At 51.9% G+C, this 13,400-nt stretch overlaps 3 protein-coding genes across 5 annotated transcripts in view; 2 read left to right on the top strand and 1 right to left on the bottom strand.

Annotated features, from left to right (window-relative positions):
- Positions 1 to 7,809, top strand: part of LOC137096464 (WD repeat-containing protein 46-like) — a 9,441-nt gene extending 1,632 nt beyond the window's left edge. Inside the window, exons 2-6 of the mRNA XM_067465614.1 lie at positions 910 to 1,007; positions 1,217 to 1,311; positions 1,559 to 1,654; positions 1,832 to 1,945; positions 7,454 to 7,809. Of these exons, the coding sequence (XP_067321715.1) occupies positions 910 to 1,007; positions 1,217 to 1,311; positions 1,559 to 1,654; positions 1,832 to 1,945; positions 7,454 to 7,600 (550 nt within the window). The 3' untranslated portion in view covers positions 7,601 to 7,809. The remainder of the gene's footprint in view (positions 1 to 909; positions 1,008 to 1,216; positions 1,312 to 1,558; positions 1,655 to 1,831; positions 1,946 to 7,453) is intronic.
- Positions 1 to 13,400, top strand: part of LOC132766262 (zinc finger protein 135-like) — a 457,616-nt gene that overhangs the window by 67,093 nt on the left and 377,123 nt on the right. The gene's annotated exons all lie outside the window — the stretch shown is intronic.
- Positions 9,769 to 13,400, bottom strand: part of LOC132766300 (beta-1,3-galactosyltransferase 4) — an 18,254-nt gene continuing 14,622 nt past the window's right edge. For all 3 annotated transcript variants that reach the window (XM_067464945.1, XM_060760696.2, XM_067464946.1), the window contains exon 2: positions 9,769 to 11,908. In XM_067464945.1, the coding sequence (XP_067321046.1) occupies positions 10,793 to 11,851 (1,059 nt within the window). In that variant the 5' untranslated portion in view covers positions 11,852 to 11,908 and the 3' untranslated portion in view covers positions 9,769 to 10,792. The remainder of the gene's footprint in view (positions 11,909 to 13,400) is intronic.

Genomic DNA, 13,400 nt, shown 5'->3' with positions numbered 1-13,400 from the left:
CTCTTCCTCTTCCTCCCTCTTTCTCCTTCTTCACCTCCTTCCTCCTGCTCTTTCTCTACCTTCTTCCTCTTCCTCCTGCTATTCCTCCACCTTCTCCTTCCTCTTCCTTTTCCTTCACTTTCTCCTTTCTCTGCATCCTCTGCATCCTCTTTCTTTCTTCACCTCCTTCCTCTTCCTCCTGCCCTTCCTTCACGTTCTGTTTTCTCTTCCTCCTGCTCTTCCCCCCGCTTCTTCTTCCTTCTACTCTTCCTCTACCTTCTCCTTTCTCTTCCTTTCCCTTCACATTCTCCTTTCTCTTCCTCCTGCTCTTTCTCCTTCCACTTACTCTTCCTCCACCTTCTTCCCCTTCCTCCTGCTCTTCCTCTACCTTCTCCTTCATCTTCCTCTTATTTCACCTTCTCCTTTTTCTTCCTCTGCATCCTCTTTCTTTCTTCACCTCCTTCCTCTTCCTCCACTTTCTCCTTCCTGTTCCTCCTGCTCTTCCTCTGCCTTCTTCTCCTTCTTCTCCCCCCTGCTTCCTCTGCCTTCTCCTTCCTCTTCCTCCTACTCTTCCTCTTCCTTCCGCTCACAAGGAAGGTTCCTTGGACACACATTTCTTCACCTACTTCCTCTTCCTCCTGCTCTTCCTCTACCTTCTCCTTCCTCTTCCTCCTGCTTTTCCTCCACCACCTTCTTCCACTTCCTCTTGATCTTGGTCTTCCTTCATTTTCCTCTTTCTTCACCTCCTTTCTCTTCCTCCTGCCCTTCCTCCACATTCTGTTTTCTCTTCCCTTCTTCCTCTTCCTCCCGTTCTTCCTCTACCTCCTCCTGTCTCTTTCTTCTCTCTTGCTTTCCTCTCCCTCTTTTTTTCACTTCCTTCCTCCTGCCCTTCCTCTACTTTGCCTGTTGTCGGCCTTCTGGAAGTTGCAGGGCCCACTGGGCCGGCCCACGCCTCCGCCCTTCTGCCCCTTCGAGGACGTTCCTCGGGGTCGGCCACCAAGACGGATTCGCCAGCCTCCTGGTGCCAGGTAAACAGGAAGAGGCGGGACTGTGGCAAGGGGGCGGGGCTTGGGAGGTGGGGTGCAAGAGGATTCAGGGACAGGGGACCCCAGAGATCATCCATCTGGACCTCTTGCCTCTCAGTCCAGGAGGGAGGGATGGGGGAAGAAGAAGAAGAAGGGGGGCACAGGGCCCCATTTTTGGTGGCCCCCCTGCAATTCCCCCCTTTGTTTTCCAGGAGCCGGGGAGCCCAACTTTGACGCCTTGGAGAGCAACCCCTTCCGGAGCAAGAAGCAGCGGCAGGAATGGGAGGTCAAGGCCCTCCTGGAGAAGGTGGGGGCCCTTCCGTGGGCAGTGGGTCAAGGCCTTTGCAGCCCCCCCCCCCGCCTCTCCTTTACTCCCTTGTTATCATTCCTCTCAAAGCTGCCGCTTGCACCCAAGCCGTGGTCCTCTCTTGAACCCGGGTCTGTCCCGCGGCCATTGTAGTGACGCTGTTGCCAATGCTGACTTTCCCTTTCCGGCGGCTCCTTTGGGGCCTTGGGAGGTGAAGGGTCACTGCTGCCCCTCTTTCCCCCCACAGATCCCCTTTGAGCTCATCTCTATGGACTCGGGCCAGCTGGGGACGGTGGACGCCATCTCCATGGAGCAGCGGCAGAAGGAGCGCGTCGAGAGGCTGGTGAGCGCGGAGGAGGAGGAGGAGGAGGCCCAACACGGGGGGGGAGGCAAGGGTCACTCTTGGTGCAATTCCCCCCTCCATAGGGAGCAGTGAGGGGGGTGGGATGGATGGCCCCTGGGGACCCCTTCTGCTCTTCCTTCCCCTGAGCCTCCATTGCTCTCCATCCCCCAAACGCAGGGCTTTGACCCCGAGGCCAAAGAGGGTTTCCGCCCACGGAAGAGGATGAAGGGGCGCGACTCGGCCGCCCACCGGCTCCGGAGGAAGAAGAAGGTGGCCGCCGAGGAGCACCGGGTGAGCACACCATAACACAACAGCAACAACAACCACACTTCTCAAACAACAACACCATTCCTCCCCCCCCCCCCCCCCAAGGGATATTAGGAGTACAGTAGAGTCTCGCTTATCCGACATAACCTGGCCGGCAGAATGTTGGATAATGAAAATGTCGGATAATAGAGTTTCATAGAATCCTAGAATCCAAGAGTTGGGAGAGACCTCCTGGGCTATCATCCAGTCCAACCCCATTCTGCCAAGAAGCAGGAATATTGCATTCAAAGCACCCCTGACAGATGGCCATCCAGCCTCTGTTTCAAAGCTTCCAAAGAAGGAGCCTCCACCACACTCCCTCCGGGGCAGAGAGTTCCACTGCTGAACGGCTCTCACAGTCAGGAAGTTCTTCCTCATGTTCAGATCATAGAATCCTAGAATCAAAGAGTTGGGAGAGACCTCCTGGGCCACCATCCAGTCCAACCCCATTCTGCCAAGAAGCAGGAATATTGCATTCAAATCACCCCTGACAGATGGCCATCCAGCCTCTGCTTCAAAGCTTCCAAAGAAGGAGCCTCCACACTCCACAAGGGGCAGAGAGTTCCACGGCTAAACGGCTCTCACAGTCAGGAAGTTCTTCCTAATGTTCAGATGGAATCTCCTCTCTTGTAGTTTGAAGCCATTGTTCCATTGCGTCCTAGTCTCCAGGGAAGCAGAAAACAAGCTTGCTCCCTCCTCCTCCCTGTGGCTTCCTCTCACATATTTATACTTGGCCCCCATCATATCTCCTCTCAGCCTTCTCTTCTTCAGGCTAAACATGCCCAGCTCCTTAAGCCGCTCCTCATAGGGCTTGTTCTCCAGACCCTTGATCCTTTGAGTCGCCCTCCTCTGGACACATTCCAGCTTAGAGTCAATATCTCTCTTGAATTGTGGTGCCCAGAATTGGACACAATATTCCAGGTAAAGTGGTCTAACCAAAGCAGAATAGAGCATGGGGAGCAGGACTTCCCTGGACCTAGACACTAGGCTCCTCTTGATTTAGGCCAAAATCCCATTGGCTTTTTTTGCCGCCACATCACATTCCTGGCTCATGTTTAACTTGTTGTCCACGAGGACTCCAAGATCTTTTTCACAAGTCCTGCCAGGCCTCGCCCCCCGTTCTGTAGCTTTGCATTTCATTTTTTTCTGCCAAAGTGGAGTATCTTGCATTTGTCACTGTTGAACTTCATTTTGTTAGTTTTGGCTCTTCATCTCTCTAATCTGTGGAGATGGTTTTTGAATCCTGCTCCTGTCCCCTGGACTATTGGCTCTCCCTCCCCATTTGGTGTCGTCTGCAAACTTGATGATCATGCCTTCTGTTTCCCATCCGACATGATTTTTATTTATTTATTTACCCCATTTCTACCCACCTTCTCACCCCCGATGCTGGACACTTAGGACACTCACCACAGGGACCCCAAAGGTTAAGGCTTTGGGGCTGGAGCGGGCCGGCAGGAAGTGCCCAGGGGATGCGGAAGAGGAGCATCCGTGGAAATCACAAAGGGAAGGAGGGAGGGAGCTTCCTTTCTGCTTCCCTGGAGACTAGGACGCAATGGAGCCATGGCTTCAAACTACAAGAGAGGAGATTCCATCTGAACATGAGGAAGAACTTCCTGACTGTGAGAGCCGTTCAGCAGTGGAACTCTCTGCCCCGGAGGGAGTGTGGTGGAGGCTCCTTCTTTGGAAGCTTTTAAACAGAGGATGAATGGCCATCTGTCAGGGGTGATTTGAATGCAATATTCCTGCTTCTTGGCAGAATGGGGGTGGACTGGATGATTGCCCAGGAGGTCTCTTCCAACTCTTTGATTCTAGGATTCTATGAGGGCGCTTCCGCTTCCGGCCATGCCTCGTTCCCCCCCTCCTCTTCCTCCTCGTCTTGCCTTTTCCACTTACTGGGAATGAAGAGAGAGTCGGGGAAATGCACCCCTCGAATTGGAGGGGGAAAAGGTGGGCATCGCAGAAGAGCGTCGGAGAAGACGGAATGTCGGATAAGCAAGACTCTCCTGGGTTATATATTACACGTAATGTTACTAATAATATTGCAGAATAGTGACAATACGGTAACATATAATACTGTGTTGTGCTCATAATACAATATATTGTGTCTATATAAATAACAATGTAATGTTCATTTGTGGGATTAACATAACTCAAAAACCACTGGGCGAATTGACACCAAACAGCGAGTAGATATATAGGTACCACTTTTAGCGGGGAGGTCATAGAATCATAGAATCCAAGAGTTGGGAGAGACCTCCTGGGCCATCCAGTCCAACCCCATTCTGCCAAGAAGCAGGAATATTGCATTCAAATCACCCCTGACAGATGGCCATCCAGCCTCTGTTTCAAAGCTTCCAAAGAAGGAGCCTCCACCACACTCCCTCCGGGGCAGAGAGTTCCACTGCTGAACAGCTCTCCGTCAGGAAGTTCTTCCTCATGTTCAGATGGAATCTCCTTTCTTGTAGTTTGAAGCCATCGTTCCTTGTCCTAATCGTTTTATGCTTTAGCCTTGTGGACCTTTTCCCTACAGGTGTTGGCTATTTGTTTGAATTCTTCTTTGGTGATTTCTCCCTTTTTCCACTTCTTATGCATGTCCTCCTCTTCCTCCTCCTGCGTCCTAGTCTCCAGGGAAGCAGAATCATAGAATCATAGAATCATAGAATCAAAGAGTTGGAAGAGACCTCATGGGCCATCCAGTCCAACCCCCTGCCAAGCAGCAGGAATATTGCATTCAAATCACCCCTGACAGATGGCCATCCAGCCTCTGCTTAAAAGCTTCCAAAGAAGGAGCCTCCACCACACTCCGGGGCAGAGAGTTCCACTGCTGAACGGCTCTCACAGTCAGGAAGTTCTTCCTAATGTTCAGATGGAATCTCCCATGGAGGAGGAAGCTTGCTCCCTCCTCCATGTGGCTTCCTCTCACATATTGATCCATGGCCCTCATCATATCTCCTCTCAGCCTTCTCTTCTTCAGGCTAAACATGCCCAGCTCTTTAAGCCTCTCCTCATAGGGCTTGTTCTCCAGACCCTTGATCTGCTCCCTCCTTCCTGTGGCTTCCTCTCACATATTCCTCTTCCATCGAGCCATTCAGCAGTGGAACTCTCTGCCCCGGAGTGTGGTGGAGGCTCCTTCTTTGGAAGCTTTTAAGTAGAGGCTGGATGGCCATTTGTCAGGGGTGATTTGAATGCAATATTCCTGCTTCTTGGCAGAATGGGGGTGGACTGGATGGCCCAGGAGGTCTCTTCCAACTCTTTGATTCTATGATTCTATGATTTATCCATGGCTATCATATCCCCTCTCAGGCTTCTCTTTTTCAAGCTAAACATGCCCAGCTCCTTAAGCCGCTCCTCACAGGGCTTGTTCTCCAGCCCTTTTATCATTTTAGTCGCTCTCCTCTGGACACATTCCAGCTTAGAGTCAATATCTCTCTTGAATTGGTAATACAGGTGCTCTTGCGGGCATTGATTGGAGGAAAGCTCCTCAGCGTGGAAGAGGGAGCAACAGCCCCCCCTCTGGCCGGAGTTGAGCACAGCCTCCAAGAGGCTGGAAATAGGAGGGGGAAAACTGCCTTTACTTGTGTTGTGTGTCCTTGTTAGTGGTCTAATCAGCCGTATGTGCGTTCTGTAAGCTGCTCTGAGTCCCCTTCAGGGTGAGAAGGTCAGGGTATCAATACTGCAAATACTGTAATATCAGGATGTATTTGGGCATACTCTGAAACCATCTTGAGCATGAAGAGACATTTCTTGCCTTGCAAGAAATCCCCCCCCCCCCAAAAATACATTGGCATTTATTTATTTACTTTTTGCATATGATATGGGGGTGGGAGTAACTGATGACACTCTTGATGTTAGCTAGATAGACACAGTTCTAGTGAGGAATAGTTTGGATGGATTTTCCTTTGAAAGTGCCTTAAACTCGAGTGAATGGGATAATATGTTATACTTACTTTGTCCAAGTTGCTGTCTACATACAGATCTAGACATGTTCCAGTATTTCTGAACGTATATTTCCTGATTATATATGAGATTGTGTCAAATCATTAATTTAAAATATTTAAGAAAAAGAAAGAAAGAAAGAAATAGGATACAAATGTTATATAGTATGTTAATTCACAAGGTTAATCTCAAAAAGGATTAATATGTAAAAGAAAACAATCCTCATGGTGGTGGGAACTATAAATGTGGTGTATGTATTAAAATAAACATATATAATTAACATATATATAAATGAAGAGGAAGCATTAGTGAGCACTCTCTGTGTTCGTCCACTTAACCAATTACAGAGGTGGGTCTGGAATTGGTTAAGTGGACGAACACAGAGAGTGCTCACCAATGCTTCCTCTTCATCTTGGAAAGAAGTGACAAGTGGAGTGCCACAAGCAGGGTTCCGTCCTGGGCCCGGTCCTGATCAGGATCTTCATTCATGACTTAGATGAAAGGCCAGAAGGCAGGATCATCAAGTTTGCAGACAGGACCAAATGGGGAGGGAGAGCCAAGACTCCAGAGGACAGGAGCAGGATTCAAAGGGATCTTGACAGATTAGAGAGATGAATGGCCAAAACTAACACAATGAAGTTCAACAGTGACAAATGCAAGATACTCCACTTTGGCAGGAAAAATGAAATGCAAAGAGACAGAATGGGGGACGAGCCCTGGCTCGAGAGCAGGACGTGTGAAAAAGATCTTGGAGTCCACATGGGGAGGAAGTTGAACATGAGCCAGGAATGTGATGTGGCGGCAAAAAAAGCCAATGGGATTTTGGCCTGCATCAAGAGGAGCCTAGTGTCTAGATCTAGGGAAGTCATGCTCCCCATGCTCTATTCTATTTTGGTTAGACCACACGTGGAATATTGTGTCCAATTCTGGGCACCACAATTCAAGAGAGATATTGACAAGCTGGAATGTGTCCAGAGGAAGAGGGCGACTAAAATGATCAAGGGTCTGGAGAACAAGCCCTATGAGGAGTGGCTTAAGGAGCTGGGCATGTTTAGCTTGAAGAAGAGAAGGCTGAGAGGAGATATAGCCATGTAGAGATATGTGAGAGGAAGCCACAGGGAGGAGGAGGGAGCAAGCTTGTTTTCTGCTTCCCTGGAGACTAGGACGCAATGGAACAATGGCTTCAAACTACAAGAGAGGAGATTCCACCTGAACACGAGGAAGAACTTCCTGGCTGTGAGAGCCGTTCAGCAGTGGAACTCTCTGCCCCGGAGGGAGTGTGGTGGAGGCTCCTTCTTTGGAGGCTTTTAAACAGAGGCTGGGTGGCCATCTGTCAGGGGTGATTTGAATGCAATATTCCTGCTTCTTGGCAGAATGGGGTTGGACTGGATGGCCCAGGAGGTCTCTTCCAACTCTTTGATTCTAGGATTCTATGAATTTTTTTAAAAAAGATCAAAAAAGATACTGCAAATAAGTAAATAACGATTTCCCCGTTGGCTCCTGTGTTTCCCCTTTGACCCCTTCCCCCAAATGCCCCCCCTCTTGTCCCCCAAATAGGCCGCCATCCGGAAAAGTATAGCCGAGAAGGAAGCGACAGCCGCCAAGGCCCAAGCGCAGCGGACGGAGAAGGAAGGGAAGGGGGGCAAGGGGGGGCCCTCCTCCCAGAAAGGCCTGCGGTCAGCGCTGGACCGGTTCCAGAAGTAGCCCCCCCCCCCCCCCCGCCTTTCGTGGGAAGGAAATCCCGATACGCAAAATAAGGAAGACCAACGTTGCCCCCCGTGGGGGTGAAAAGGGGAACCCCAATGCCCCCCCCAAAGGACACCTTGATGTTTCCTTGAAGGGATAAGAACACCCCCAGCCCCCCTTGTTCTTCTTCAGCCTAACCCCCCCCCCCTTTGAATATTTTGTTAAAATAAAACAAAACCTGTGTGTTCGTTGGCTTGGTTTCATGATCGGTCATTCGGAGAAGAAAGGATCGGAATCGGCAGGTATTGGACTGTGGCCTCTTGACCTCCTTTGTGCTGCCTTTTCCCTCTCTGCTCCGTTGTCCGGCCTTGCTTTAATGTTTTGGATTTGCTTTGAATTGTATTTGTTCTGCTCTTGTGTTGTTGAGGCCTCGGCCTTTGTAAGCCGCATCGAGTCCTTTGGGAGATGCTAGGTTAATAATAATAATAATAATAATAATAATAATAATAATAATGGGCTGGGATCCCTTTGGAATTGCGAATGTTCCCTTGCTACTTCGCGGTTCGCTTATCGCAGACTCGCTGTTTCGGGGTTTGTTTGTTTTTTTAAGTATTTTAGTAGCGAGGGAACAGTGAGGATTGAGGAGGCGTGGTGGGGCCCAGGTGGCAACAAGGAGGAGGAAGAGGAAGGTAAGGAAGGTGAGGGGGCCTCCCTACTTCGCAGAACTTCACTTATCGTGGGTGGTCCTGGAACCTAACACCCGGGATAAGTGAGGGTCCATTGTATTCCTGTGCTGCCTCTTTGCCTCTTTTGTGCTGCCTTTCTCCTGCTCCGTTATGCAACCCAAAGAGACTGGGATCCCTTTGGAATAGCCAGAAACAGTGTTCCCTTGCTACCTCGCGGTTCACCTATCGCAGACTCGCTGTTTCGGGGTTTTTTGTTGTTCATTCGTTCAATCATTTCTGACTCTTCGTGACTTCATGGACCAGTCCACACCAGAGCTCCTTGTCAGCCGTCACCACCCCCAGGGCCTCCTTCAAGGTCAATCCAGTCACTGCAAGGATGCCATCCATCTTGCCCTTGGTCGGCCCCTCTTCCTTTTGCCTTCCACTTTCCCCAGCATCATTCCCTTCTCTAGGCTTTCCTGTCTCCTCATGATGTGGCCAAAGGACTTCCACTTTGTCCCTAGTCTCCTTCCCTCCAATGAGCTTTAGTCGGGCTTTCTTTCCTGGAGGATGGACTGGTTGGACCTTCTCGCGGTCCAAGGCACTCTCAGAACTTTCCTCCAACAACACCACAGCTCAGAAGCATCTCTCTTCCTTCACTCAGCCTTCCCTCAGGTCCAGCTCTCACATCCGTAGGTAACTTCAGGGAAGACCATGGCTTGGACTAGGCAATGGCTCTTGGTTGCCCGTCTGATGTCTCTACTCTTCACTCTTTGATCGAGATGGGTCCTTGCTCTCCTTGAAACCTGCTTCTTAGCGCACACTGAAGCCAAGAGCACAGCCCTGTCAACCACCTCCACCAAGTCTGGCCTCCTTAATGAGAGCATTCAATACTCCGCCCCCCCCCCCAACTTGGTTGCTTCACTACATCGGCTATTGCTGCAAGTAATGACAGTGTGAATAAATTGTCAATATTTGCTTGAGATAATAGTGCTTGCAGTTTTGGAGGGACTCTTGATTTTTTGCGTCTCATAGACTTAGCAGCATGGGGATTGGGTTAACCAGTTAAAATTCATGAGTAAACCAGGTTTATTTTTTTTAACCTGAAAAATTTCGGGGGGGGGGTGTTTGAACCCCTACCCCCCCCCCCCCCTCGCTACAGGCCTGTTGAGGAGGCATCATGGGGGGCCAAGCAGCAGCAAGAGGCCCAGGCGGCAACGAGGAGGAGGAGGAAGGTAAGGAGGCCGAGGGGGGAAGGGGAGGGGGCTCCCTACTTTGCAGAATTTCACTTATTGTGGGTGGTCCTGGAACGTAACACCCGTGAAAAGTGAGGGACCGCGGTATTCCCGTGCTGCCTGTTTACCTCCTTTGTGCTGGCTTTCCCTTCTCTGCTCCGTTATCCGGCCTTAATGGACCGAGATCCCTTTGGAATAGCCAGATACTGTGTTTCCTTGCTACTTCGTGGTTCGCCTCTCGCAGACTCGCTGTTTCGGGTTTAAAAAAAGACTTTAAGTAGCAAAGGGAATGGTGCTACTACGGGTTTGCCGGTATTCCTGTGCTGCCTGTTATGTGCTGTGTTTCCTCTTGTTTTCCTTCAGTGTGGTTTCAGAGAAAAGTGTTTCTCAATTCTGGGGGAAATTGGAGGGGACACAGACACCAAAAAGGCCCCCTCCCCCCCCCCATGTCTGCATCAAGAGGGGGTCCGGGAGGCCATCCAGCCCAACCCTTGTAGAAAACCCACAGTCCAGCTTTGAGGAGTGTTCTATCCAGTTTTTATTGAAAGGCATTGAATTAGATGAAGACTTGTTTATATTGCATATAATTTTAATTTCCCATCGTTTGAGTGCAAAGCTAAATTGTGGGCAAAGAAAAGAGACCCCTCCTCGTTGCCCTCCTCTTCCCATTCTCCCCGAAGGAGGGGAACACAAGGCAACACTGTTCCTTCCATTATATTTGGGGTGCAGGGATCTGGGGTGCAGGGCCCACCCTGCAAGGAAGGACCGTCCGCCAGAGCTGCGTTAGGAATGGGGTGCATTTTGGCAAAATGGGGGCAGTTCCCTTTTTTTGAGTCAACAGCATTGGAGGTAGTACCAAACCTAGGACTTGCGATGGCGGGGGTCCGGCAGGGCACCCCTAGAAGCAAGGAATAAATAAAGCAACAGCTCCCAGTCTTGGCCTGAGGGAGGCCCACCAGGTTGACCAGAGAGAGCCTTGGTCATGGATGGCGAAATGCCCAGCAGCTTGACCAGACAGCCTTGGCCATGGCTTCACCGCCAGAGTGGATGTCCATTTGTCCAGACTTCTCCGGCCATGCTTCGTCTCACAGTGGCCATCCAGGCACTTTGTCTCACAGGTGTCCGCCTGCCTGACCAGAGGGCACTGGACGTGGCTTGACCTCCCAATTCTAGTCTGGCTAAAAGGTCTGGACGGACAGGCGGGCAGACACAGTGAGTGATGTCCACCTACCTGATCTATGCACCTTGGCTCTACCTTTTGAATTGAGTGTCCATTTGTCCAGACAAATGGACATCGGCCCTTCCTGGTCTCAGAGGGCGGCCACCCAGGCCAAAGCCTTACACCGCAGGGAGCCCAGTGCCCGCTGCCAGAGCCGGCAGGTCTCCTCGTTGGGGGCGGCCGAGTCCCAGACGATAGCCATCTCTTCGGGGGTGACGTGGTGGACGCTGAGCAGGACCCCCCGGTAGCAGCAGGGGTCCGGGGGCAGGTGGGACGCCCCACTCATGCGGGCCAGGTGCTGCGGGGCGATGCCGGCACGCCGTGCGCAGAGCCCCACGAAGACGTCCTCCAGGGGCACCAGGGGCACGTGGCGAGCGGCCCCCAGCAAGGCGGGCACAGCGGGCCCCGAGAGCACGTAAGCCGTCCCGCTGCAGTAGGGCGGGAAGGGCCCCCCCGGGTAGAGACTGCGGGGGACGTGGTGGCGGCTGCGGGGGTCCCGGCTGGGCCAGACTCGCCAGTGGATGCGGCCCAGGTAGGCGGGGGTCAGGGCGGGGAGGCGGCCCAGCTCCTCGGCCAAGCCGGGCAGGTTGAGGAAGACGTCGTCGTCCACCTTGACCAGGAAGAGGGCCCCTGGGCAGCGAGTGGCCGCCCAGCCCATGAGGGCCAGTGTCTTGAGGGTCAGGTTGCCGTAGCTGTCCAGGAAACGGCCCTGGACCAGGTCCCGGTGCTCAGCCGCCTCCCGCTCCAGCACCGCCTGAAGAAAGGGCTCCCGGGGCAGCCCCAGGGCGAAGAAGGTCCGGACGGTGAACTCCCCGGCCCAGCGGGACCCTCCCCAGGTGGAGCGGATGGCCTGGCGCTGGACCACGTGACCGGGGGCGCTGACCACCATGACCAGGAGGGAGGGGGCCTTCGGGGAGCAGGCCTCGGGCGTCGGCAGGAGGAGGAAGGCATCCAAGGAGGGCAGGAGCGGCGGGCTGATGGGGTGCCCCCCATCGCGGGGCAGGAAGTAAGGCAGCGAGTGCGAGAGCAGCTCCTCGTGGCCACCGGTGATCAGGAAGCCCAGGGAGGAGAGGGCTGCCAGGACGGAGAGCGGGCCCCACAGCAGCCGGAGTCGAGAGCAGCCGCGCGTCAGCCGGGCCGGCAGAGACATCGTTGAGGGTCAGGCGTCTGGAGTGGAGGTCAAGAACTGGCCAGAGAGGGAGTCACCCTGTGGAGAGAGGAAGGAGGTGAGAGACACCTCAGCCTGTGAAGGAAGCAGCATGGAAAGTCCCCCGCAGTGGTTGACCAGTTGACCCCCTGCCCCACATTAATGACGCCCCACACCATGATGGGCTTCTTGGTTAGGGAATGTCGGTGAGTATGTTAACTGAAAGTGCAAAGCATGAAGTGATTGGTTGGGCTATACCCAAGAGACTAGCTGAGCCTGGGAGTTTTGGCAACAGTTACATTTTTGGTCTTGCTTCATGCGCTGCTTGAAGAAGATCTCCTCCATGGACACCGAAATAGCAATTGAATCTCTCTCAAAAGACATTGTGTGAGTCAATGCAACTGTTTACATGATTGTATCTGTTTTGCTCTGCATTACAAAGAGTAAACTACTTGTTCTTAACTGATCACTTACCTGTGTGGAATATTTTCTTTCTCTGGCAAGACAGTGTGCGGACTCGTAAAAGCGTGAACTACGCGTGATTTTCACTCTGCCACAATCTTGTCCAAGTCACTCTTGCAGAACTGGAAGTGCCTGGAGGGGGTGTATTTTGTTGCATGTGACCTATGGGTATGAGGGCTGACCTCTGAGTGGATGCCTGGCTGGTGTCCTCCTGGAGGGCCGGATGGTGGTGGGAACTGGTACAGGATGATAGGAATTGCAGTGCAGACACATCCGGAGAGCCACAACTGAAGGTGTGGCTCTCCTTCCAGTTGTTCAGATGGGTTAACCTACTTGCCAGGTTGCATCTCCCAACATCCTTACCCCTTTGCTAGGCAGGCCAGGAATGATGGGAGTTACAGCACAACAAAAAGTCTCACCCATCAGACCATTTAGGAAGAGAGTTGCAGTTGCAGCCCAGTCAGATCTGGGGCTCATGGGAGTTGCATTGCAACACATCTGCGGCTGATGGGAATTACAGCCATTCGGGTCTGGACACGATTGGAGTTGCAGCCTGACCAGGCGCTGGGGGTTGCAGCCCATCAGCTGTCGCGTTTGGAGGGCATTGACCTTGAGTTTGGGAGTTGTAGTTCACCTCCATCCAGAGAGCACTGTGGACTCAAACAATGATGGATCTGGACCAAACTTGGCACAAATACTCCATATGTCCAAATATGAACACTGGTGGAGTTTGGCGGAAAATAGACCTTGACATTTGGGAGTTGTAGTTGCTGGGATTTATAGTTCACCTGCAATCGAGGAGCATTCTGAACCCCACCAATGATAGAATTGGGCCAAACTTCCCACACAGAAACCCCAGGACCAACAGAAAATATTGCATTTTCCAATTGTCTTTGGTGACCCCTCTGACATCGACCCCCCCCCGGGTCTTGACCCCCAGGTTGACTTAGTGAGTGGTCACTTTATGAGGCCAGATATTGTACATAGCCACTATTTTATAGTTTATCAGATTTGTTTAGTATCTTTAATTGGTAGGGGTTTTTATCGCTGTTTAATGTGTAATGGGGTTAATTTTATTGTTATTACTATT

Source organism: Anolis sagrei, chromosome 2 (genome assembly GCF_037176765.1).
Source record: "Anolis sagrei isolate rAnoSag1 chromosome 2, rAnoSag1.mat, whole genome shotgun sequence".
NCBI classification, from domain to species: Eukaryota; Metazoa; Chordata; class Lepidosauria; order Squamata; family Dactyloidae; genus Anolis; species Anolis sagrei.
The sequence above is the reverse complement of the archived record's forward strand: the minus strand, read 5'-3'. Positions and strand labels throughout refer to the sequence as shown.